Genomic DNA, 26,841 nt, shown 5'->3' with positions numbered 1-26,841 from the left:
ATAGCGACGAGGGACAGCAGTGCTGTACTTATCCTCCAATCCAGTTGGTGGCGGTAATGAAGACAAAGTACACAAACCTCGCATGTCTCATTGATAGGAGTGTGTTAACTGGGATTCTTCCCCTTGTTTTTCCTCTCAATTCGTGTTTTTAAATGAATTCATCCTATAATGGTGTTTACCTGCGTCATTCAGGGCTGCGGGAAAAGACCTGAGCCGTACGCGAGAAACTTGCATGGATTCCCGAATAACTTGGAGACAATAAAAGCCTGGAATAAGTTCGTGAAGCGGACCAGACCGACTTGGAATGGCAACACTCCTTCATCGAGGGTCTGTAGCGAACATTTCCAGCCAGATTGCTATAAAAACCATATGGCCTGGTCGATGAAATGGGTTAGGACGCTGGATCTGAAAGACGACTTTCAGGTCCCCACAATATATCCTGCAGTGGTTAAGAAAAGTCCTGCATTACTTGCCAAAGATGACCGTAAAGCAGGGAGAAACATCAGCCCGATCCCACCGTCTAGTTCCACTATGCTTGCATCAGTAGAAATAAAAAAAGAGGAGGAGGAATCACCCTGCTCAGGAGCCACAATGCCACCTCTTATTCAGGTAAGCTACGAGTATTATTGTAGCAGATTGAAAATACCTGAACTTGCTCATTCTTATTCAGTGATCATCAACCATTTGTGTTTACGGGGATGGCTTGTTTCAGAATCTGTAAGGGTGCAAAATAAGTAATAGTAAAAACATATAAAAAGGAAAAAAGAAGGGATATACCATATGTAGCCATCTGCATGTAGCGCTTCTTTGACTGTACGTGTTTTTTCCGAATGTGAGCACCATGCCACAAATCAACTTTTGTTTTTTTGTCTGTAAATATGGCATAACGAAGGAATAGCCTTTGAGTCAATTGACCAATTATTTTTGGTCCCTTTAAAAACAAGGTGGCTCATGTACAGGAGCTGAAACTCCTTGTGATTTGCCCTCAAAGCTGAACATAACTATAACTTGTCAAGTCAAGTTATATGGCTATAACTTGTTTAAGTAAACCGCTTATTTGACTTCAACGTAGAATATTTTGTGCAATGCAGATGCATCATATGTTATTTAGACTTTAAAAATATTAAATACAGGGTGTAATGTAAGAAATCACAAAATTTACTGTACTGATCTGCTCCAATATTAGATTTTGGCTTGTCATTTCCTGTTATAAAGTGTAGAGTAAGGTAATATTGATGGGTTGTGATAAAGGCTGTAAAATCTCCCTGTTTGTGTGGCTGTTTAGGGATGTCATGTAAAGACCGAGTACCAGGTGATGTACTTTGTAAGACATGTGGCGTCCCAGACCGACCCTCCATCCATTTCCACAAACACACGATCAGTCGGCACACAGCTGACCAGGATACCACGACAAATTAAAGTTCAAACTACAGGTGTGTTACTTTGCACATAATTGGATTGCTGCTACTAAAATAAATTTGAGGACTAAAACTCATTCAGGAAACTTTCCGTTGGTTCAACATTTTTATTTTTATTTTTAAACAGGCTCACAGGTGATATTTAATAGTCAACATCGTATTATCTGCACAGACCCCTTAAAGTCACCACTGCTGCTCCTACAACCAACGCTGGTAAAAAGACCATCCAAGAAACTTCGACTTGGACTGGAATATGAGGAGGAAGCACTTCAGGGCAAGACCAGTTCAACGTGAACCTGTGGACCGTTCTGGTGCTGCAGTCATACCTCTTGGACCAGAGAACAAAAAAGCAGATGTCCATGTAGCTTTTGTCTTTAGTGCGGGGAAAATATTCAACTTGCACCTTGCAAACTGCAATGCTTGCTGGGATAGAAAGCTCATTTCTGTCAGTATCTCTTAGCAATCTGCATTGAAGAATTACCTTAATTTCTTGTTATAAATGTGTTCGTAAATGTGCGTATACCTCAAAACAAAACGTCCCTTCTTTTAGGGTTTTTCTCCCCTAATTGGTTGGAAACTGACCGTAGCAAGATTAATAGTCCTCTCTTTGTTGAGAGCAACACCAAGGACTCTATGTTCAAATAGAAACACTTAGCAGATTTGAATAAAAGGATTGCTGCCCATGCTGAGGGGTCTAAATAATCCAGTTGATTGTAATGACATTCTTTCATCTTTTCTCAGTGAAATAGTCATACTTTTCTTTGTCAAACTTCAAGAAATGGCTTGTTTTCTAGTACTTAATAAAAAAAAAAAAATTACATACCTAAATTAACTTTAGGTGCATACCTTTGACTTAAAATATAATTTTTCAGCACTTTGATATTTACATATAAAGTGCATTAAAGCATTACTTTCTTAGTTGTGCAAAAAAAAAAAAAATTCTGGCAGGGCTCCATAAAGCAAGCAAACATAAAAGCATTCAATAATATACATATTGTAAGGCTGTGTTATTATTGCACAATTACTGCTGCATGTTTTATAATGTTCACTGTGATAAAAATTACAAGAACTACACATATTTCTGTTCTCTTGGTGGAAGCGGAGGACATGCGTTTCCGGTGGAAATGCTGAAGGAATCGCCCAGATGAGTAGACCCAGTGTCACCATTCAGGAGTCTCAGCAAATCCTGGAAGCTGGTGTGTGCAGATGCAGTAAGATTTAGACACCTCATTAGTTTTAAGTTTTAACCTTTTCATAAAGGTTCAAGCTTTCCTTTTCATTTTTATGTCATAGATTGGAATTAGTAGAAACTTCTACATGATTGTTAAACCTGCCTAATACTGCCACAACCTCATCACTATGAATTACTTGAGAAGTTGTTTTCAGTGGTTACATACGTCACCTAAATTTCTGTTTAGTAAATACGCAAATGAAAACTTTAAATTTTGCTTTAATGAGAATTAAAATATGTACTAAGGCCACTAAAAATGCATGTTTGATAAGTTAGGGCCTAGACCAGATTTCATAATTTTGCATAATTTATTTTCCCCAACTTTAAAATGCTAAATAATTTATTCTTAAATTACTTTCACCTGTTGAGCAATAATGTAACATGCAATAATTTTACACAATATTCTTCACTTTGTGGAAAACAATTTGCAGGTCTGAAAAAGTGTGACAAAATGTTTGCCTTAATAAAGTAGAGATTTTGCTTGGGTTAAATGTTTTCTATTGTATTGAGCTTGGCCACAGCCTGGTTCTGAATGGAAAGTTGCTATATGTTTATGGCCTAATTTTACTACGATATTACATTAACAGGAAAAAAAGCATCCGTCCATTAATTAAACCTGCTTGTCCTCATTGTCCATTAGAGACAGGCTTTCTAGTGGTTATTGACAGAGAGTCAGGCTACACCCTTGATCGGAAGATAAAAGAGAACTAGGTGTTGCACTGAACATTTTCCCTTCAAGAATATTGCCAGTAAAAATCTTCATTCTGAAAATCGTTTCAAGTATATTGGGCTTAATTTAACTTTACATGCTACCTTGGTGCATCAGATTTTGTTCTCTCATTCATCCAAACACTTGTGTTGTTTTGAGGACAAAACTAAAACTCATTCAGTAAAAGTGCAACCTGATTTCGGTTTTGATAAATCTGATATTACGGCCTTCTGGGCAGCATATCCTCCAGGTCAGCCACGACGTACGCCACCACGGCCCACAAAGCTGAGCAGAGGTCCATGTCATGAGGGTCCTGGACTGTCATGGTGTCTCCCTCACTGTGGTGGAACCAAAAGTAACGACTGTCTGCCACATGAAGGCTGGCCCCTGTGTGCAACATAAAGAATAATAGTCACACACAGTCGTCACAAATCTGATCTGATACATAACACAGTAGTTTCAAGTGTTTCCACAAATTCCCAATTTGATTTAGGTCTGGACATTGACAAGCCAGTACTGCACATGAATATGCTTTCTTGTAAACTATTTTATTCCAGTTCTGGTCGTATGTGTAAATCTTCCTGCCCCTTCGTCCAGGTCTTTCACAGCGTTTAATAGACGTTCTTCCAGGATTGTCTGGTAGTTAGCTTAATTCATCTTAATCAATTCTGACCAGCTTCCAAAAATACACATCCCCATAGCATGATCCTGCCACCACTCTGTTTCACTACAAGGACACTATGCGTGTTCTGGTGATGAGCAGTATTTCTACCATGGTTTGAATTTAGGGGAAACACTTCAATTTCATCCAACAAGACAACACTCTTGCAGATGTTTGCAACATGAGTTGTGGCAAACTGGAATTAGGATTTCTAATGGATTTTTCTTGCCAATCCTCCACAATGGTGTGACTTGTGGAGCACTACAAGCTATTAGTTATTATAAAAACAACTATTACCTCTTTTTAAAATAAATAAATACATGTGCACATACTTTTAATGAGTGATTTGTATTTCGTCTGCAAAGTTATTTCAAAAATTCCTGGGAAGGCTCCAAAAAGCAAATAAAAAATGTAATCATTGAGTTATATACATGCAGTATATAACTTGCTATAAAGTTTGCTGAAACCAACTACAAGGAAGAACTACACACATTTCCGTTCTGTGTGGAAGTGGAGGTCACGTGTTTCCGGCGGCAATACTCTTCATTGTTTGCAGGAATGGCTCAGATGGAAAGACGCTGTATTCTGAACTGCGATGCTCAACAAATCAGGTTTGGACTCCCGGAACGCGCCGACCAGAAGGAGAAGTGGTTGCGGTTCATCTTCAACAGCATCCCCAAGCAGTACCAACCCGACCTTGTGTTATGTGCACACCATTTTACAAAAGGCTGCTTCCTGAACTGGTCCAAGTGGTCGGAGAAGTTGCAGCTGAGAGATGGAGCGGTTCCGACGCTCCGGAACCCGTATCACGATCCAGGAGTGTATGTAAGTACAGGAAGCTGGTGTGTGCTGGCAAAAAGCCTGCAAAGTGTGCAGATGCACTATGCTTCGCTGTTATTTTGACTCGTCTAATTGCGTCTCGGTACAGTTTCAAAGAAAGGAGAAAGTGGTCTGTAGTTGCACGAACTAGCAGGACCCCCACATGACACTCTAATGCTCCATGTTAAAGGAAGGCGCATTTAATGTGTAAAGATTTACAACCCTCGTTAGTATGCAATTTAATGCTTTCAATAAAATTACGTTTCATTTTTATGTCATATTGAGTTATAACAGTAGAAATTTATTCATGATGGTTAAACGTACCATATAACACAATTCACTTACAAATACTTCACCGTACTTTAAGTGAATTACATGGGAATACGGGTGAGTGATATAGACTTATTTTTATGACGATATTTTGCGGTACTATTGTAATAACGGTAAACTATAACTATTTATTATTTCTTTTCTAGAGCATGGCTGTGATTGCATGACATATTAATCAAACCCCTACGAACAAATGTATGTATTGAAAGTGTATTTTCAATATATTTGAAAATCAGATTTTCAAATGTATTGATATAAGTATATCAATAATATATTAAGAATATTAAACTCATTGAACAGTGGATACAATAGTAAAAATCACAGTTGTTTAACATTGAAATTTATTGTGACAATAAATCAAAATTTTTCAAAGAAATTTATCACATAATATGATAAATGCTCATCCCTATTTGGAAGAGTTGTTGTATTTTGTAAATATATTTCAAAAACTGAGACTTGATACTACTGTATATAGATAAATTTAATAAATTCATGTTGATTTTAATGATTAAGGCTCACAGGTAATGAAGACCTAAAATTATGTTTTAATGAGAATTTTTAAAAATCCATAAGACCAGTAAGACTAGTGTGGAAAGGGCCCAAATACCAGTGTGCAAACCTTTTCTTTTGCTGGCCACAATTGTCTTCCAAATTTAAATTGCTAAATATTTTCATTTCAAATTAGTTTCTTTTCACATACTCATGTTGAATACATTTAACATGCAAAAATTTTATAAGGTAAACTGATTATTTTGTGGAAAATAAAAATTATCGTAGATCCAAAAAAGTGTCTGAGATGTCTAACCTTTTGGATTGAATTACTGGTCATTGAGTGAAAATCGTATTGTGGAAATGTCCACAAAAAGTATCTGAATCAGCTCCATTTGGTTTAGGCCCAAATTCATACTATTCTTAAACCAGTCTGGAAAAGAATAGTGTTTATTTTTACTATTTTCTGTCTGGATGGATAGTTGGACATGAGTCGGTTAATATGAGCTTAATAAAAATATAGTTTGTTTTACTACTGACTATTGCTTTATGCATGTCCACAGCTTTTACCAACAGAGTCTGATACGTTATTCAAAAATATAACATAATGCTGACCAGTTTGTTGTTTGTTTCAATGTTTAGGAATATCGTGTGAAAACCATATGTGAGGTGGCACCTGCTGTAAAACATGTGGCCTCCCAGACTGACCCTGTAACCACAGAAACGCGAGCAGTCGGCGCACGCCTGCCTATCGCATGTCCAAACAGCTTTAAAAGCACAGGTTTGAAAATTAACCTTTCACTAAATCAAAAACGATAAAGCTTGCTGGTCTTTTAGACGATTGTCTTCAGCTTTTGTTTTAAACATTCTGTTCATTTGTGTCGCAGGTACCCAGGTTGCAGTGAAGAGACGAAATTGTGGCGTTTGTACAGAAACCATCACCTTAGACAGCCCCCTGCTGCTCCTGCAGCCTGGAGAAAAGCTGAAGGAGAGACCATCCAAGAGACCTCGACTCAGCCTGGCAGAGGAGGAGGTGGTGGTCCCCTCAGAGAGCAGCAAACCCAACCCAACATGAACTACAACACGCTGAGGTGGAGCAGATGTCTTTTACGTCCAAGTGGAGAATCACAGACTTTTAACACGCAGAGCATTTTTTTCTTTGGTGCTGCAACACCTCACCTAGAAAAGCCACGTGAGGCTTAATTGCACAACTTTTCACACCAATATTTCATGCCTTGCCATCTGCCCCATGTTGTGGGAGCTCCATATGAGGCACAGAAGCTGTCGGGGACCCAGAGCCGTCCCCGTGTCTCGATTTGATTTCTGATCTCATGGATTTCCTGGATCGAAGCTACATAGGTAACTCAGCAGCTGTCTTTTTGAGAGGAATGACTCCACAGAGATTACTGCACATAGAAAAGAAATCGCACTATGTTGACACAAAGCTTTGAAATAGCTAAGAAATTGCAGTTTGGATTAAAGAGTGCCAAAGTTTGTTACCAACTCTGTGGCCTTAGGCCAAATTAGACTGTGTAATCTAATAACACAGTCTAATAGACTGTGTAATGTGATTTGTGAAATAAATATTTCATTGCCGTCTTTATTCGTCAGTGCGTGCCTTTTCTTTCCTTTTTTTGCTTGAAACAAGAGAGACGTCAAAGTAACAGCCTATAAAGCGTCATCAGTAGCAAACATTTACTGATCTTAAAAATGTTTTTAAACATTATTTTATGTTTCTGTTTGTTCTTCACACTTAATAGTTTTTTTTAAACGGTCAGCATCTTTGTAATAAGCTGTTAAATATGCTGCATATTTATATCAATCGGTCTGGTATAAATAGGAGGGATCCACACATTTGAAAAAAAAGGACAATGTGTGAAAATATTGATTATATAAAACTTTGAAGTTTTGCACCAAGTAGGTCTTCCAAAAAGACAAACTGCTAAATTATTGAGAACGGTTAAAGCTTTAAAGAGGTAATCATAGAGTCCTGGTCTCTAATTTTGGGGAGAATGTGTCTTGATTGGAAATGACAAGAATATTCCAGTTGCAAATTAGGCCTATGTTTGGATTATGAAAATGAAAATGAAAATTCTTGGCTCATTGGGGGTTAATTTTTGTGCCAAAAGTGATCTGATAGAACGCTGGAAAAGATTAATGTGTGGGATTTGTACAAAAAGGTGTTGGTTTATCAACATTGTTATTTAAGCCTATAACACCATCTCTATGTAAATAATCAGCAGCAAACAACAAGCCCCTAAAAACCTGTTCAGAGAATCATTGAATCTGACCAAACAAGACTGCTCTTATCGGACTGTTTTATATGTACCCCACCCTCCTTTCTGGACTTTCCGAAACGGTTTCTTCACCCAACAATAACACAGCGACTATCCAAGAGCAGACAGGAAGAGAGGGCTCTAGGTATGCTGCTTATCTGTGGCTGTACATTCAGAGTGAATTGTTCCCGTTTTATTCCTGCTTAGAATATATTTGGGAAAAAATAAATAAATTATGGTTTAAGGCTGCCAAACATCAGAATCTCTTCATTAATAGTTACCCTGTGTAAGTAGTCTTGCACCATCTTTTCTAAATTGTTTAATTTTAAATTTTAGTTTTGTGCCCTTTGGCTTGTATTACATGTATAATTATTGAGTAAGCGAACAGGCCGATTGCAGCATCGCTGAAGAAAGTAATGCTAAAAAATGCCTTTTGATGAAGACGCTGAACTCTCAGCTGTTTCGCTGCAGCTTTTAAAACGTTCCACAAGGAAAGCTTGTGATGTGATTCTCTTTATTTCTTCTAAAGCACAGGTGTCAAACTCCAGTCCTCAAGGACCGGTGTCCTGCAACTTTTAGATGTGCCTCTGCTGCACCACACCTGAATAGAATAATTAGGTCATTAGCATGGCTCTGGAGAACTGATCTACCCAAGGAGGAGGTAATTAAGCCATTTCATTCCAGTGTTTTTGTACCTGTGGCACATCTAAAAACTGCACGACAGTGGCCCTTGAAGACTGGAGTTTGAGACCCCTGCTCTAAAGAGTCCACACATACATCTCAACAAAATGATAGAAACTGTTTCAACCACAGGATTAAAAGTGATGCATATATATTTAAGCTCTGCAAAGCAATTCACAGAATACTTTTTGTCCCCATGTTTAATATTAGTTTACAGAATATTTAAGGTTTTTGTATTTTCACAAAGATCAACATCTGGCATCAGTTAAAGGTCCAGTTTCAGATATATCAGGATTCTGAGTGGAAGCTTTATGTTTTTCATGTCCATACTTAGAACATCTGAAAGTTTCATTTCGTGCTTCCATTGAAACAGAATTTCTATCCCCACTTCCCTATAATAAACCAAATTCTGTTTATAGTTCAGCAATCAGCAGAAAAAGGCTATAAAAAACAGAACCACAACTACTGGGTTTTTCCTTTTTGATGCATGTTCTGAAAAATAGAATTTAAGGTTTTAGCACATATAGATCTTCATTTTTCTGCATTGTCCACCTAGCTATAGCTAACTGCACACACATATTGATCACACTAACCTGGGACTCCTGCTTGCATCCACAGAAAGATATCTGTCCCCTCGGCATCGGTCTCCAGTTTGGTTACATTAATGGGAGCCAAAAGTTTGATAACTTCTTCCATCACCTGTAGATATGCACAGTCATTTGTTGTTATAGCTTTTTAATAACATTACAAGAGGTCCAACTTATATATTGTCAATATTATCAATTTTGTGGTTCAAGATTTATGGATGAATGTGTGGACAGATGAAACAGAAGATGCATAGAAAGATGGACGGAGTCATATAAATGGCTCTGACTGAAGCAACTAAAAATAACTCTGTTGATGAGACAGAATAAAATCTGAAAATACAAACCATTTTCCACTCCACATATTTTTTTATAAAGCTTTTTTTTTTTAGATGTTTCTGTATTTTCTTAACATACAATAAACAGTAAAGTTTTAGTATTTCAAGCTGAACTGAACAAATTATCTTTTCCATGCAACAGTTTCTCACCTCGCCCTGTACAATTGATGTCTTAAGTTTCTAAAGACAACAGCTGAGTCCTTTCGTAGTTTGACCTTTGATCTCACCTTTTGTGCCGCCTCACTGCCTAAAAACTGCAGACCCATCGGGGTGAACGTCCCCAAGTCAGACTCCATAACAAGGTCAAAGTTGGAGATGTTCTCCTGCGTGGGGAGAGGAAGTGAAGTGGGTGGGTGAGGACAAAGCAAGTGTAAACACAATGTTGGGAAAGCATAAAAAAAAACAAAAAAAAAAAACAGCACAAAATGGTTCATAACCCCACAAAAGATTCAATCCAGTCAGTTACATTGATCTTTACATCTGTTCCCACACACTATAAACAACCACTAGGAGTCGCTAAAGCAACTTTATTATAAAAGGGAAATAAATTTTTATTTAGACATTTCAAAAAGAACATAAAAAGCCCTCATGAGAGTTATGGCATCCTTGAGAAAAATTATTACTTTGTTTTCAAAAAATGCATGAACTCTTTATCTCTGGTTTTAAGTATTTAGCTTATCAGGTTTTAGAGCTTGGTGGGGAGCCAAAGCTCTAAAGAAGGAAACTGTAAGACCCAATTGCTTACAGAGAAAAATCTGGGAGCTGGCCAGGTGCTCACCAGTCTGCTGGAAAGACATTTCCACACTTGTACACAGTGCTTTCACAATGTTCTGACCCTTCCTGCTCTGTTTCAGCAGGAGAGATATTTGCTTTCAGGCTGTTATTGTGTTTTTTCTCCCTCTCTTAAGTGGAGAACAGTAGTACCTTGTGTAGATTGAAGTACTGCTGTGCACCGACACCTCCCTGCTCCTCACCTGTCCACAGAACTGCTCGCAAAGTTCTTCTTGGGCGCAAACCTTCGGGAAGATGAAGACACCGTTTAGTAGCCCAGAGAACGTTAGTGAACAAACAGCATCCTGAAGACCAGGTAATACAGCAGACAGGTCAGGGGCACAGTTGTGGGGAAAATTAAAGCATAGGATTTTAAAGAATCCTAACCATGCTTCATGGATCACCGTTTCTCCATCACTTGATAATGGGAAGGACACACTACAACTGCAGACCTACCAAGATATGGCTATTCACCAAAACTAACAGGCCAGGAAAGGACAACATTTTTCTAAAGACCCAGCCAAGAGACACATAGTCAGTGGAGAGGCTGCAGAGATCTATAGCTCTATTAAATGAACTACTGTCAGTTGTGTACATGAAACACAACCAAAAGAGTTTAGTTTTTAGTTTGTCACTTAGGTCATTTAGGTCATAGGTCCCAAACCCTGGTCCTCCGTCCTCTCTGCCCTGCATGCTCTGCTTTGTGGCTAGAGTTGACCTGCAGTGGTCATATCTAAAAGCATCAGAGGGTCCAGTTGTAGTTTAGAAAGGTAAGTGTGAGGTTAGTTTGGTGAGCTAAGATGTTTTGAGGGCTGATGCCAAAAAAGCCGCAGCAATAAGAGAGGAGGTCCAGAATGGCGCGGCGGCAGCATGTCACTCCTTAACATTCCTCCAGAGGATCCACATTCATTTTCAGATGATTTCCAAGGAGATAAATCCTTGAACTAAACTGCTGAAGGGAGGCCTCTATGATGGCTTCTATTTCCAGCTAAACGATCTAGTTAAATTAAAATACTGGAGAAACTTTAAATCTTCACTAAAATGTAATATAATAAAATCCCAACCTGTTTTCTGGAGCGTTACCACCAAAATAAAAGGCAAAGAAAGCTCAGCAGAGGATTTCAACCTCCTCAGAAATCTGAATCAAGAGGGAATTCCTCCCTCCATCTTCACAGAGAAACTCCTACTCACGTCTTGGCAAAGCAGATTCACAATAGCTGACAGGAAAGCTCTCCACAGAGTGATGAGGATGCATGGGACACTGATTACAGTCTTACATTCTGCGTTCTGGAGGAATATCCCTCTCTGTTTTAACAAAGGGCTAACAGGAAGAGCAATAGGTTATTTCCTCCAGCTATGGGACCACTGTATTTCCATTACTGCTCACCATATTTTTAATATTTGAACAAAAGAAGGAGCTGGGAAATTTTTTGCAGCAAGCAGCCTTTCTGTCATGCTTAAAAATGAGGCCAGTCCAAGGAAAACAATGGAAATGTCAGAGGTGAGAGGAACTTCTGAAACACAATCGACTCATATTTCTTATGAGTTAAAGCAATATCAGATTTTGTAGGATGCTACTTTCCCAAAGAACATCTGCAAAATAAGATTGAAGATATCAATGGCTACACTATAACATCATCCCGTTACAGATATTACATCAGTGCATAAAACTCCTTCAAAGATTGGTTTTATAATGGATGTGAGGTATTTTTCCTCCTAAAGCAACTGAAACCCTACTCCTTAGGTGAATCCCCTCTAAAGACTGCAGATAGTAAAAACTAGCCCAAACCAGCCCCAGCACTGTGTCTAAAGGTCATTCCTCTAAAACTACAAGCCTGTAAAAGGAGAAATAAAGAGTGATATCAACATGTCTGAGCAGACACTGTCCTGATGTAAAATAAGAAAGAAGAGCTAAATATTGTATATGTGGAACTTATTCTCTATATTTCCCCAAGGGTTACCCAGGTCTTTGATGAGGGACAGAGCCTCCCAGGATATCATGACTCCACCTCCATCATCCATGGCGCCCTGGCCCACATCCCAGCTGTCCAGATGACCGCTCAATAGGACAACCTGTCAGAGAGTGCAGATAAACTGTGTAAACATCAACAGGAGCCACTGCAGGAGCAAAAGGCCGCAGCAGTTTCAAAATGCACATTCAGGGATATTCCACAAACTAAGATTTTGCTACCCAGCCCTTTTTACATCCATATCTCTACACAACTCTACTGAACAAATAACATACCTTAGAGTTAATGCACAATATACTGTCAAACAAAAACAGATTTTTATTTTTTTACACACAAGATTCCAAAGGTAAAATGACAGAATCAATTTATCTGGTTCAGGAATCTGAACGCGAGACAGACATTCCTATCAGTTGGATGATCCTGACCCCCAAGTTACGAAAAGCAGATCTTGACCTGACAAACTATCTGGTCAACAACCCAGAAGTCAAAACATTCCTTGAAATGAAATGTTCTGTGTCCAACTTAAATCCTCTGTCAGCGAAGTATTATTAATCTGTGGTGAAGCAACTTTTACACTATTTAAACTGAAGACATTTCACATTTAGTTACACCGTCAGATACTACAGCACCAAATAATCGCTTGCTTCTAAAGCGATTTGCTTTATCTCCCATCCACTTAAAAAGAATGGAGTGAAGACTCTTAACCCACATATTCCTTCATTAATTAAAACGTAGTTAGGATTCTGTGCTCTTCTTCGGTTTCTTCTTCTGTTTTCACCCCAGCAGAAACTCAAAGTGCTTTACAGATTAAAAACAAAACAAAACAAAAAACGAACAAAATATGTAGTTTATTTGAACGCTTATGAATAAGGTTGATTATGTGGAAAAAGACTGATGAGACTTTCAGCTGCTTCCATTCACTAAAACTGTGTTTTAGACAACCACTGCAACACAAAGTATTCTGCTGACATGGCTGCTGGGAAAGATGGTCATAATAACAGAAATGACCAAATCTATCTAAATTCAATCAGAATTTTAGTTCTATTTTGTCACATCGATTAACATTGATGTGATTTACTGGCAGATCAGACTCAGCTCAGAGCACTTTTAATTTCCTTGGATAAGTTGCCAATTTAAACCAGCAGGCTTCTGCTTCTCAGACAACAGTTCTTCTTACTTCATTCTTTTCACTGGACAAGTTGCAACATAAATCTTCTTCGTGGAAGTTATATGCATTGATGCCTGAATTAACATAATGTCAAAATGTCACCCTTCAGCAACTTTCAGCTGCTTACTTGCTTAGTTTCTCAAGTGCATTTTTTTTTAACATATTCCAGAAACATTGGCATGGTAATACCATGGTGTTTAAAGCTGGAAAAACACCACACTTCCACCATTTTACAGATTTAGAAAAGACTGGGAGTACTCACAAACATTCCCTAAAAATACAATTATATATTCCATTTTGAACATCTATTTGCTGCATGATTTCAAACTAAATTAAAACAAATTTAAGACAACCTCTAGTGTTTTCGTTCTCATTTGTTGTGTACATTTGATATGTTAAGTTTTTGTACTGTAACTAAGCTGCTATAGAGAAAAGACGCTGTCAACACACGTTTGTAGTATGTTCACACTACATTTGCATTTGCCTGAAATATTTTAACATTTCACTGACTGCATCTAAAGTTGGGTCTGTTTCCCTCAAAGACCTCCAAATTCACATCAGTAGCCTTCACACCCCCAAATATTTTGTCTCAAGTATCCATGCCGACTGTCCAATTAGTCGAGATGGGTACAAGCAGGACTCCAGTGAATCATTGGTAAAATCAGGAAAAAGATTGTACAGCTTGTTCCCAGCCTAACAACTTACAAGTCTGGACACAATGGAAGGGGAAAAGCCTTAGGAATGATTACTATACAGTTTAAAATATTTATTAGGCAGCACAAACAAAACAAGTGAAGCAGAAATCCTACACAGTGATTCAGAGAACTACATCAGAGCCGTTCTGAGGGAAAAACAGCAAAGCCTCCGATCTTCAGTGTAAACTTTGCAGACAGTTTACATGTTCAATAAGCTGCACAACCTACTACAGGGGAATAAACTATTACATATCATGTTTCAAAGTTTTATTTCAAAGAAAGATTGAAAGCAAAGTCTGAGTAGGAGGGAAAACAATCCAAGCACCTCAGCAGTCTTGGATGACTTAAAAGGGCAACCTAACTCTGGAAATGACTCACAAAACCTCAAATGTACATTTTTCTTTAAGCCAGTGTGCATGCCCTCTCCCTTGTGCTCTACACACACACATATGCACACACCCACACACACACACAGCCAGCCACAACTGCTGCTACAGTGAGCTGGAACACAAAGTTTCAGGGCCAGACATGATGTCAGCCCAACCATGTGTTTCAGTTCCCTTTTCCACACAGATGGACTGAATGTTAGCTCAGGACTGGGGGTAGCAGCTCAAAAATCAAAAATATTCTAAACGTATTAGGGACTTTCTAATGTAGCCAACTTAAGTCTGATTGAGAAAGAGGAAACTAAAGTGCATACATTTCAAATATTCTAAAAAAAAAAATTATGAACATGTAACATGCAAACTGAGGCTCAGGGAGTATGAGGTGTAGCTTTAGAGATTCATCTCGGTCTGAGCTTCAGAGCAGCTTGCTGGGACTTTCCCTCCAGGAATAATTATCAGCTGTCCTAAATTTCCATTTGCTGATGATTGTCCCAGTTAAGTGGAAAATCCTTTTTTTTTTTTTTTAAATAGAGCTTTTCATATTGATGGACATCAGGAGTTAATTCTCAAATAAGTCTTTCGTCCTTGGCATTGTGTTTTACAAAACCTCTTGAAGGTATCAGCCCAGAAAACTGTCACAGCTTCTGTCTTTAAAGAGAAGCTCACGCCTGTTGGACAAGCTCATCAGGTTTAATTGGACGGCTGCTAATTAGTCTATTAGCTCATACTGAAGTAGAAATGGTGTACTCAGTTAATCACACATAGCCTTTGAATTTTGGCTTCGGTTTTGTTAAAATTAGCAACAATAACAGTGTTCTGCAGTCCTGAAGAATATGTACATTTGTTCTGTATATTGACTGAATTAAACATCTAAAACATACAAAAAAAAAAAAAACTGTATGTAATTATTGCAAAAGGTAAAAAAGTGATTTTGTGTCAGCAAATAATTACATACCATAACTTATTCTTTGTTTTTCTGAAGTTGTAGTTGAATGACTTAAAGGTGGTTAGAACTAAAGTAATACAATAATATTTAATATGCATGCAACATAAAATATTTAGAGACTTGGTACTCTTCAGATCATTTATCATTTTATTTTTTTACCTGGTGATATCTGACAGAATATAGCATTCCACTGAATCTGTTAAAATCTAGGCAACATGTACCGTATTGCAATCCCATTGTGAAATTTTTATGTTTGAGTTTTTTTGTAAAACCCATTTTGTTTAAATAGTAAAATAAATATCCAGGTATTTCCCTAACAATTGTATTCTGTGACAGATTTTGTGCACCTATAATATTGTTTGACGTTTCCTCTAAATTATTAATCTTTTTTGTGACAATGAAAAGCAGAAACATCCTTCCATTTCCATTTTATGACAAAAATAACTTCTGTTTTTACAAACGTTCAGTGGTAAGCAGGAAGTTCTTAAGTTCTTCAAAATGCATAGCAATAAAACAGCTCCCTAAAAACAAGGCAACATCTCAAAAAAAGTTCTTGTGTGTCCTTCTGTTTTGCTGCAGGATTTTTTAACAGATTTTGTCATTTGTTTATGGTACAATCTACACTCCTCATGTTCTATTTTAAGACATGTTTAGTGACTGTTCTTGTGATATATTTGAGAATGACAAACCCTGACTACACAGAAGGAACCTAAACAAATAATTGTAGTTATATGAAAGAAACTAATTTATCTACTGTTAGATACTGTTACCTTTTGCTGGGCCACTCTAAAGCATTATTACTTCCTGCCAGAAGACTAATTTTGGTCAAATCAAAACATTGCTTCTCAATTCTTCTCCTCACGCCCCCCTTGTCTTGCATGTTTTAGGTGTTTCCCTTCTGCCACACACCTGGATTGAATCTGCAGGTGATTAACAGCCTCCTGCAGTTCTTGATGGCTGCAGAAGAGGTCAAGCACTCATTTGAATCAGCTGTTCTGGAATAGAGGCTCATCTAAAACACGCAGAGCAGGGAGACCTGAGGACTGGAATTGAGAAGCACGGCCTTAAGCTGTGTAAATAATTTGGGCAGAACTCTATTTGTTACACTTCCTCTCTTCTGTCAGGCTAAGCTATAAATGATTTTTCAGACAGTACATTTATAGACCAATTACTTTGTCATTTCCCCATAGAGGATAATCATTGGCATAATTGAAAAGCTGAGGACCAGTTTGGCCTTGGGGGTGTGGGGAATCACATCTCTTTACAACTATTATGGCCATCTCTCCTTGTTGTAACAATATGCAATCTATTCTGTTTTAATTAAACAAATCTGTCATCTGAGTTTTTATGCAACAGGAGGAATATTTTCTTCTCCTCCTTCTGCATAAAAAAAATACTACACTAAAAAGCAACCAGACCCACCAAGGGCCAGGGCTAGATACTCTAGGCAAAAAAAGTGCCAGGCCAACTTTATACTACTTATAACTAAATCCCAGTTCAAATAATTATATTTTGGAAGTTCATGAATGTAGAAATAAATTTGTTTACATAACAGAACTCTGCTCTTTGTGATAGATGTTCCTGGAAAGACCATGTGCCTCTGCAGCAAAATAAATGTTGACCAAACAGTTTGGAAAATCTTTGTTTAGGAAAACCAGGGGTGGTCTTGCAATCCTTGTCCAACACAATAAAGTAGGGACACAGAACGATTTTTTTTAGATTTAGTATTCTATAAACCTTAAACAATATTTAAATTTTTCCATGCACATCATACATCCACCCAACATGCTTACCCTAGTACTAAAACTTATTGTGTGAGGTAAAAGAAGTGGTCTGATGGTTTACAGAGATAAATGAGTCATGCAGGTAGACGAGTGATTGAATGCTACCTGCTCCGGGTGCTGCCAGCCTCTTATCTCAGCCACTGTGTTAAAAGAGTCAGCATCCGGCAAAGTCTGGGCTCCCATTATGAGTCTGACCACAATCTTCTGTTTGTTTTGGGCCAAACGCCACATTAGCTCAGCGTCCTCCACTGTGATGCAGGCTGTGGGGATTCGCTTCACTCCCTCTTGGTAAACCTGCAAACCTGTGTGAGGACTAGAAGGAAAAAGCACAACCATGGGAAACTATCTGCGTTAACTGGTAGGGGCACTAGATAGCAAAAGGGGACAAATACCTGTTAATAGAGAAAGGGGTGACAGATCGAATGAGTGTGGCCACAGCTCCCACTTTAGCTGCCTCTGAAGCACCGAAAGCACGATAAGCAACCGTCTCCGAGTAGCTGATAAAAGGCTGGTTAAAAACCACAATCCTCCCTGTGGCCTCGCTGGCTCTACGCTTCAGTTCCTCAAAAGACTGAACCACCAACACCTCAGCCTCAACACCTGAACAGACACGAACGAGTCAGTGAATACTAATGGAGTGCTGATGCACAAATTAACACGGTTAATAAAGTCTGATCGTCACCTTCTGGAGGCGTTCCTACACTGCTGCCCAAGCCCAGTATAGCCAGGCTCTTGGTCCTGGGCATAATCATCTCTGCACTCTCCTTCCCTCTAACCCAGTGAGGGATTTTTACTGGTTCTGTAGAAGAAACAAGACAAGTGAACACAAATGCAAAAAAAGAAAAAACAAAAACAAAACATGAGGTTTTCTGGAAAGACTTTGTAACATATCTTTAAAACTCACCCAGATGAACATCCAGTCCATCCTGTTTCATGGCACTGTACATATATTTAATAGCCATTTCCAGGTTCCGTGACCCACTGACCCGGTTCCCTATCGTGTCAGTAAAGTCAGCCAGCCGTCTGTAAGAGCGGTTCTGGGCCGCACCAAATAGAGCTAGCTCAATGATGCGCTTGGCCACATCTTCATATCTTCTCACCTCTGCTGCTACATCTGGAGCTGGGTTCCAAAAGAACATAAACTGTATTTTCATTTTATAGAAGTCTGACTAAATTTACAGCAGAACAATTAGGATTTATTTTACTGGATTATATCAACAATAACCTGGTTACATTCCGGAATAGATAGAAATTGTTTGGTGAAGGTGATACAATACAACTTATGAATTATCACGGTGAAGTGTTACACCCTCTGTAAAAGAAACTTTGGCTGTTTGCTGGTCTGGAGTTAAGTGTTAACACAAAGCCAAGAAGTAAAAACATCAGTAATCACCTCAGAGAAGCAAATGCTGCAGCTTGTCAATTGGTTTTAAGTTATAAGGCCATGCACAATCAAATTTTAGTCCAATAGATAAAAAGATTAACAAGGAGAAAGAATGTAAACCAGCTAAAGATCTTCCAAGAGTTTGTCCCAGAAATTCACCCCTGCTTCAAAACACCCGACTCAAAATACTGAATTACCTCTTGGGTGTGTCAGGAGCTGTAGATCCCCCAACTTTGAAGTTCGAGTAAATGTATCAACAACAAAGATATAGTTTGATTGATCGGAATCAATCAAACTATACCTCTTTTTATACAGAGAAGTGTAAGGACTTTACAGCACTCAAAACACACTGGAATCAAACGAGGAATAAATAGAACAAGAGGCAATTGTGTAGTTTGAGGGAAGGAAGAAAAAAAGACAAAATACAGAAGTTCTGAAAACCTAAAGACATAAATAGTAAAAAAAAAAAAAAAAAAAGTACTAATAGAAAACTGAATAAAATAAACATACCAGTTTCAGTACCTTTAGCTAAATGTACAGTGCTTACACTTAAACAACACTGTGAGGGTGCCCACTCTCTACTGCCTAGACATGCATGGTACCATTAAAAAAAAAAAAAAAATTGAGTGCAGTAAACCTAATTTTTTTTCAAGACTTTGTGTTGCCCTCTGATGTAATGGTGCCCTGAGCAGTGAGCAATTGTGTCCAAAAACAAAAATTCTTTACTGCACAGAACTTTTTGCTAAGAACAGTGGTTCTCACTTCCTGGATTGTTTCAAATAGGGAGTAAAGGAGACTACTACATTTGAAAAAAAAAAAATAATAGGCTAGTTGGCTAGTGTAGCTCAATATGAAGGCTATGATTTGTTTTTTTTCGCTAAAACAACTGGTTGTTAAGGAGTATGAATTATTTACCTTTCTTTGTGGTTTCATTAGATACAACCCTGATGGCAGGGCTTCTAAAGCGCTCAGAGAGAGTATAGCTGTCAGAACCAAGTGACAACAAGACAAACATAAAGAGAGGAAGGCGAAAGGCCACTTTCACCTCCAATGTCATCTGTGGAAAGAAATGTCAAAGTGAAAACAAATATTTATTAGACACAGAGCCAATAAAATCTACGGGTTACATTTGGTGTACATATGATTTATAACAGTACAACTATGAAGCGTAGTATAAATGTGAGCTTGGTATAAATTAAAACTGACCTGAGCAACACACACATGATACACCAGTGGGAGACTGTAATCATCACTTGTTTATATAGTCAAGAAAATCTGTTTAAGAGTATAAGCCACCACATAAATTATTAGTATTGCAATGCATAATATATGTTTTTTTTTAGACTGAAATCAACCCAAATAAAAGGAGAGATCCCGGACGAGCCCCCAAAGTTTGTTACACGTCTCAGCTGGGTTGAAACAATTCCAACAAATGATGCTTATTGATGTTTTTTCCTCTCCTTTCCTCCGAATGGAAAGCCTGTAAACATGAATAGCTCCAGTGAATGAAAGAACGACCACCGTCTTCTTCCCCAAACTTTGCCTCTTTATTACAAATTCTCAAAATCATGAAATTTTACAATGAACATTCTTTTGTCCTTCCGATGTTTAAAAAAAACAACCATATACCATCCACTTCAGTGAACAGCATCAGCTCCCACCAGCTGTGACAGCATCAAAGGGCCAAATCAAAACAATTCAACAATAAATGTAAATCTCACAGATTTGCATAAAAAGAACATCAATTTCTCAAGTGCAGCAAAATTTTAAGGCTACTAATTTCTTTTAATTGTAATAATTCTGAAAGACTTAATCATATTATTAGTTACATAATTTAAAATGGACATATTTAGATGACTAAAACTACTTTAAGCTCTGAATAACTACAGTAAAATCGATTACACAGTAGGGGAAAGTTATAACGTCTATAATAAATATTTGAAACTCTGATGAGAACTGATTACATGTAGCTGGGGGTAACCTTCGCGTTTCTACATATTAAGCACTCTTCCTATTAACAGATAACAACACAACATATGTCAGGATACCACTGTAACCTTAATAAAGTTAGGTAGGGGAGTGGATCGGAGCTTACAGATACATGTAGCAAACTCCACAACGGCTGTTATACGACCGTTATAGCTAAAATCTCACTAACTGTAATTACGAAAAAAATAAAATATAAATCACTCTTTTTTTTCCTTGAACGTCTAAGCACGTGATTGCGAAATCAGTACCAAATTAACGTGTAACTTTACAATTTAGGGGGGACAGTTTTCACCAGGTTCACATTACTGATCTGCAAACATGAATAGCTCTAGTGAATGAAAGAACGACCGCCGTCTTCTTCCCCAAACTCTGTCTGAGCAGCGAGGGGGCGGGGCTCCTCACTCTAGGCCTGCTGGTGAAACGCTGTCTACATTTTGGTTCCTTTTTTTTTCTTTTTGATTTGACATAATGCTTCGGTCAATTTCAGTCTAATAAAACACATATATGATGCATTGCAATACTAATAATTTATGTAGTGGCTTATACTCTTAAACATATTTTTTTTGAATATACAGTATAAACAAGTGATGATTACAATCTCCCACTTTATGGTGTATCTCTCACACACACACCCACACACACCGACACACACATACACAAAAACAAATGTCGAGCAGGAAGTCAATTTTGATACAACAGATAGCAGGATATACAATACTTTTCAACAGCTGATAAGACAATGAAACGATTACCGTAATTTAAAAAAATAAAATCACGTTAAAAAATAACAAACACAAACCCTTGAGGTTATCTTTGACGCTTCAAGATCCAATAAGGAGTTAAACGTCACCACATACAATGTAGAGATGTGGTGAATGCAAACTTCCGGCTGGCGTCAATGTTTTCAAAATAAAAGTAATCCCTACTTTTTTAATTTTGCGTAAAATAATATTTTGCTTATATTACACATGTATTCAAAACATGAAATATCTATAAATTAATGTTTTAAAAATTGACTTTGAAGTATTCAAAGACGCACAGTAGGAATAATTATGTATTTTACTGTGTCATTTACTTTGAAAGAAAATCTGTTCTACAAAAGCATAACATTTGGGAAATCAAAGTTGAACATAGGTTCTATAGAAAAGAGAAACGAAAAGAGAAAAAAAGGTTTCTCTTTTTTCTTGGTTTGGTTTTATATTTTATTCTTCAGTTGTGCAACACAGTATCATGTTAATTATAGTTTTAAAAACAAAATTATATGTACTTTTCTCATTCTGCTAAACCACTAAGCCTGTTTTTTTTTTGACTCCGACAAGTTTAAATTTTAAGCATTTAACCAGCTGTGTACTTTTGGACAAAAAAAGACATCTGTGCCTCGAAAATGTTTTGGATCATAACACCCAAAGGTTTGTAAAAGAACAGACAGAACAGTTTGATTATGATTGAATTTAATGTTTGACAGAAATTACTGAAACTGTTTTCTCACAAAGAGAAGTTGTTAAAACTCTTTAAAGAAAAAAACTAACACCGGGTTTAATGCTTATTGGGCTTGGCCTGTGTCTGATGAGTCATCTTTGGATCCAATGGCACCATATACTTTGTAAACTCTGTTTTTGTTTTTATAGAACATAAGCTTGACTTATGTATTTTACTGCCTATCTGTACTAAACTGAGCCAGATGATGACGTTGTTTCTTTCAAAACTTCTGACAGTTTCACTGACACATTTGAGTTAATTAGAGACACGTCTATTCATGTATGTTAAGGCCACATTTTGAACACAATGCTTTCTTCTTTGACAAAATGGCAAAGTCAAAAGAAATCATCCAAGATATAAGAAAGAGAACTGTGGAGCTACACAGGTCTGGTTCCTCCTTGGGAACAATTTCCAGATGCCTGAAGCTGCAGCATTTATCTGTTTATGCAATTATATGCAAGTATAGACACGATGGGAATGTCCACCATTAACCAGCAGGGAAGGAGACGAGTTCTGTGTCCCAGAGGTGAGCGTATTTTTGTCTGAGATGTGAAAATTGACCCCAGAAAAAAAGCTGAAGACCTTGTGAAGATCCTGCCTGAAGCTGGTAGGACAGTCTGATTATCCACAGTAAATTGTGTCCTGTTTTGGACACAAATTGAAAGACCACTCAGGAAGAAGAAAGCCTTTACTCCAAATGGAACATATAACAGGCAGACTGCAATTTGCAAATGCACACAGGGACAAACATCTTCATTTTTGAGTCATATCCTGTGGTCTGATGAAACTAAAGTGGTTTGTCCATAATGAGTATTATTACTTTGGATTAAAAAGGGGGCGGCTTGTAAGCCCGGGAACACCATCCCTATTGTGTACGGGGGTTTGTAGCATCATGCTGTGGGGCTGTTTTGCTGCAGGAGGAGGTGGTGTACTTATAAAATAGATGGCAATCATGAGAAAAGAACATTATGTAGAAATATTGAAGCAACATCTTAAGACATCAGTCAGGAAGTTAAAGCTCAGGTGCAAATTGGTCTTACAAATGGACAACGACCTTAAGCAAACAGCCAGAGTGGTTATAAAGTGGCTTATGGAAAACAATCAATGTTTTGGCGTTGTCATCACAAAGCTCTGATCTCAATCCCTTGGAGAATTTGTGGGCAGATGTGAAAAATGTGTGCAAATTATGCATGAATGGCATGTAACTATATGCACTGCCTGCATTGTGCATAACCTGAGATCTAATATGGTGTTGGTACATCTGGATTAGTGCAGGTTCTTAGTAATTGCTTCACGGCTAAATATGTAAGCTTTAATCTTCTTGTAAACATTTCGGTTGCCATAATAATGCCCAGTGCTTGGAATGGATTGTATCCACAGTGCAAAAAACACAGCACTTATCTGCCCACATCCCAATCTGTGGTTTGCATCCTCCAGCTTTCTTTACCACTAATTCCCAGCATTCCTCTGCAATCACTGCTGTCCACTTAAATTGTTCCACCCAAATTAACTTAGTTTCACAAAACCTACTTTTATACAATATGAGATTTTGTGAAGTGTTTTTAAACTTGTAATTTACTTTAAGATGTTTGCTTTTGCACAGAGGACAGTAAGACTTTAGGCACGTTTTACCCCTTTATTTATGTGTGTATATACGTTTTGGAGTTCCCTCTCTCCAACCACCAGGTACGGAAAAACTTCTGATTATTAGAAATAATCCAAATGTTGATGAATTAGCTTCAGACATTTTACAATATAACAATAAAAAAGAACAATGGTGAACTAGTTATCTAAATATCTACAAATAGGCGCATGCACAGGATTGGGAAAGTATTTGTATCATATTTCTTCTGTTTCTACGTTTTTGTTGCACCTAAATCTTTCAAACTAAACAATTTTTAATAATAGATAAATATAACCACAGTAGAGACAAAATGCAGATGACAAGTTTATGTATTAAGGAAGAAAAAAAATAAGTGTGAAAAACTATTTGCACCCGAAACCTAATAATTGCGTGTGCCACTCTTCATGGCAGTAACTGCCATTAAGGGCTTGTGATCCTAAATGGCAATATGTCTTAATTTTCACCCACTTTTCTTTGCAAAACTGCTTTCATTCAGCCAAATTGGAAGATTTGTAAACCTGAATGATGCATTCAGGGTCCTGCAAAAATATCTCAATCCAGATTCAATATCTAATGTGGTCCAAGTCTACCCATTCATTGGCGGCTTCACTGAAGTACTATAGATTATGTAATCACACCACCACCACCGTAGTGTTTATGCACCAGGTTGTTCTTTTTCAATGCTGCTTTATGGTTATGATGGACAGAGATTCACATGTTCCAAAAAGTGACTGATATCACTTTTTGACAACAGCTTTCCAAAAAATGGGGTCAAACACAATTCAGACATAATTCAACAAAGTTATTTTTTCACCTCTTAATTTTGATAGGCTTTGTTCATAATAAATTAAATAATTAAAAAAGGCTTTTTGTGTTTTTTCTGGCAATGCTTTCCTACAGAAATGCAGTGTTGGAGAAAGTACAAAAAAAATGTACTTAAGTAAAAGTACAAATACACAGACAAAAATGTACTCTAGTAAAAGTACCGCATTAACATTTTTACTTGAGTAAAAGTAAAAAAGTACTTGCTTTTAAAAATATTTAAGTATTAAAAGTAAAAGTGCTTCCTGAATGCATTACCTAATCTCTAATACAACATCATTAAGTGTACCTATCGTATTTAATTTTAATACATGAAATATGTGCCATTTTAATGAACAATGCCACAGAAAAAGCATGTTTTTATTGTGTTTACTCTCTATGACAGTTTAGACTTAGATATGTGATTCTATCATAATTTCAGGGATAGAAACATCTTGTCTCCTGTCCTAACATAGCATGAACTTCACATTTTTTTTGCCACTAAGGCAGGGGTGTCAAACTGCAGTCCTCAAGGGCTGCTGTCCTGCAACTTTTAGATGTGCCTCCGCTGCACCACACCTGAATAGAATTAGGTCATTAGCAAGGCTGTGGAGAACTGGTCTACAGAAGGAGGAGGTAATTAAGCCATTTCATTCCAGTGTTTTGTACCTGTGGCACATCTAAAAACTGCAGGACACCGGCCCTTGAGGACTGGAGCTTGACACCCCTGCACTAAGGGCATTTAATTTGAAAGAAATCCAACAGAAAGGGGATGAAAGAAGGTGGATGAGGGGGAACATGCAACCAAGGAGCCACGTAGCAGTGTTGTAGTCAAGACCACCTAACCCGAGACCAAGTCAAGACCAATACCAGCACCCCGTGCTACATGACACAATAAAATGAAGTGCACCTATCAAAATTGCTTTTCAAATTGATTTGAAAAACCCACATTCCCATAAAAACACCTAGATATTAAATACTTAGAGCTGAAATAAATTTAACCAGTATCATTATCAATTCAAACTCTTCTTCATTCTGTTTTGCTTCCATCTCTATGGCACAATCCGCAGTGGTTTCCTACCATCCCTAAAAGTTACCGCCCTGGACGTTTGCCCATATCACCCATGTCAGAAACCACAACTGTCTGCTCCATTAAACAAAGCAATTAAGGGAATGCCCCAATGGTAAACAACGCTCAACTATGAATACTGTCCAAGGTGCAAGAAGCAAGAAGTAACCAAGTAGAAGGAGCACCGTGACTGTTCTCACCCTGTATGCCACTATGACAGGTTACGAACACAATCAAAGAGCAATGAGCAGCTCTGCGTTATACGTTCTTGTTTGGTTTATTCGCCAATTAAATAAATCTAGATATTTTTTTATTAAATAAAATAATAATAGCTATTGCAGTGTATGCAGAGCGTCACAAGAACAAAGAACGGCTCTCAGCGAGGCTTCAGTCCTATAGGACTTAGTAAAAATCCGTTCAGAAGAATCGGATCGTTCATCACTATCACTATATAGCAGACTTTGGTCACAGCGTTGTCCCATATTTGCGACACCTCAATCAACACTTCCACACAATAATTAAGCGCATGACTGACAACTTTTTTTCATTGCAGATGCACCATATGTGTCTCTGAACAACAAGCTTTGCTAACATCACGTCCACATAGATTACCTTTCTTTAAGCTTCCTTTCCAAGTGACGCTAAAAGTTGGACGAAGTTTCCACCGTCTGTGAAAGTGAAACGCTGCTGATTTTACAAGTCGCCAAATCTTATGATTTATGTAGCGAAATTCTATTACTGACGATTAGACAGACATCTCCCGCTTAGTGGAAACCACTGCGCATGTCTCGGAGCTCCGGAGCGACTGAAAGGAGGAGGCGATGGGTGACAACAGACACACGTAATTAGTAGATCACGTTATTGCTTGGACTTTACAGCGCCTTGTCAAGTACCTGAACATCACATTTTAACGGGGGGAAAAAAAGCGCAATGCGACTTGGATGTAACGACTAACGCGACGGTTTTGTAGAAATGTAGTAAGTAGAAAGTACAGATACTTACTGTAAAATGTAGTGGCGTAAAAGTCGAAAGTACCCATTATTAAATATACTTAAGTAAAGTACAGATACACGAAGATTGTACTTAAGTACAGTAACGAAGTACGTGTGCTTCGTTACTTCCCAACACTTCAGAAATGTGCTTACCAAGAGGTTACAAAGTAATGCAGACTTATGCACAGATCAATCTGAAGATTGATCAGCTGACTTAAGCTTGTAAAACCACAATATTGTTTTATGT

The 26,841-nt window shown here is 37.8% G+C and overlaps 2 protein-coding genes across 5 annotated transcripts; one reads left to right on the top strand and one right to left on the bottom strand.

Moving 5' to 3' along the window:
• Positions 1-55: 55 nt before the first annotated feature.
• LOC122830778 lies at positions 56-7,260 on the top strand. The gene is made up of 6 exons (XM_044116442.1): positions 56-609; positions 1,286-1,433; positions 1,546-2,614; positions 4,576-4,844; positions 6,300-6,438; positions 6,545-7,260. Exons 1-3 carry the CDS (start codon positions 169-171, stop codon positions 1,710-1,712), a joined length of 756 nt encoding a protein of 251 aa, XP_043972377.1. The 5' UTR covers positions 56-168; the 3' UTR covers positions 1,713-2,614; positions 4,576-4,844; positions 6,300-6,438; positions 6,545-7,260.
• LOC122830775 (carboxypeptidase Q-like) lies at positions 2,614-26,775 on the bottom strand. 4 transcript variants are annotated; one of them, XM_044116439.1, is made up of 11 exons: positions 26,215-26,775; positions 19,556-19,697; positions 18,161-18,376; positions 17,939-18,055; positions 17,649-17,856; positions 17,362-17,569; positions 12,269-12,380; positions 10,461-10,552; positions 9,764-9,859; positions 9,208-9,313; positions 2,614-3,745 (listed from the first exon to the last, which is right to left on the bottom strand). In XM_044116439.1, the coding sequence occupies exons 2-11, from the start codon at positions 19,695-19,697 to the stop codon at positions 3,579-3,581; spliced, it is 1,464 nt and encodes a 487-aa protein (XP_043972374.1). In that variant the 5' UTR covers positions 26,215-26,775; the 3' UTR covers positions 2,614-3,578. The 4 variants fall into 4 exon arrangements, with proteins under 4 accessions (XP_043972374.1, XP_043972372.1, XP_043972375.1 ...); XM_044116437.1 differs by lacking the exon at positions 26,215-26,775 and adding an exon at positions 21,429-21,670; XM_044116440.1 differs by lacking the exon at positions 26,215-26,775 and adding an exon at positions 21,382-21,405.
• Positions 26,776-26,841: the final 66 nt, after the last annotated feature.

The sequence above is a fragment of the Gambusia affinis genome, linkage group LG05, assembly GCF_019740435.1.
Source record: "Gambusia affinis linkage group LG05, SWU_Gaff_1.0, whole genome shotgun sequence".
Lineage (NCBI taxonomy): Eukaryota > Metazoa > Chordata > Actinopteri > Cyprinodontiformes > Poeciliidae > Gambusia > Gambusia affinis.
This window is presented reverse-complemented; position numbering and strand designations above follow the sequence as displayed.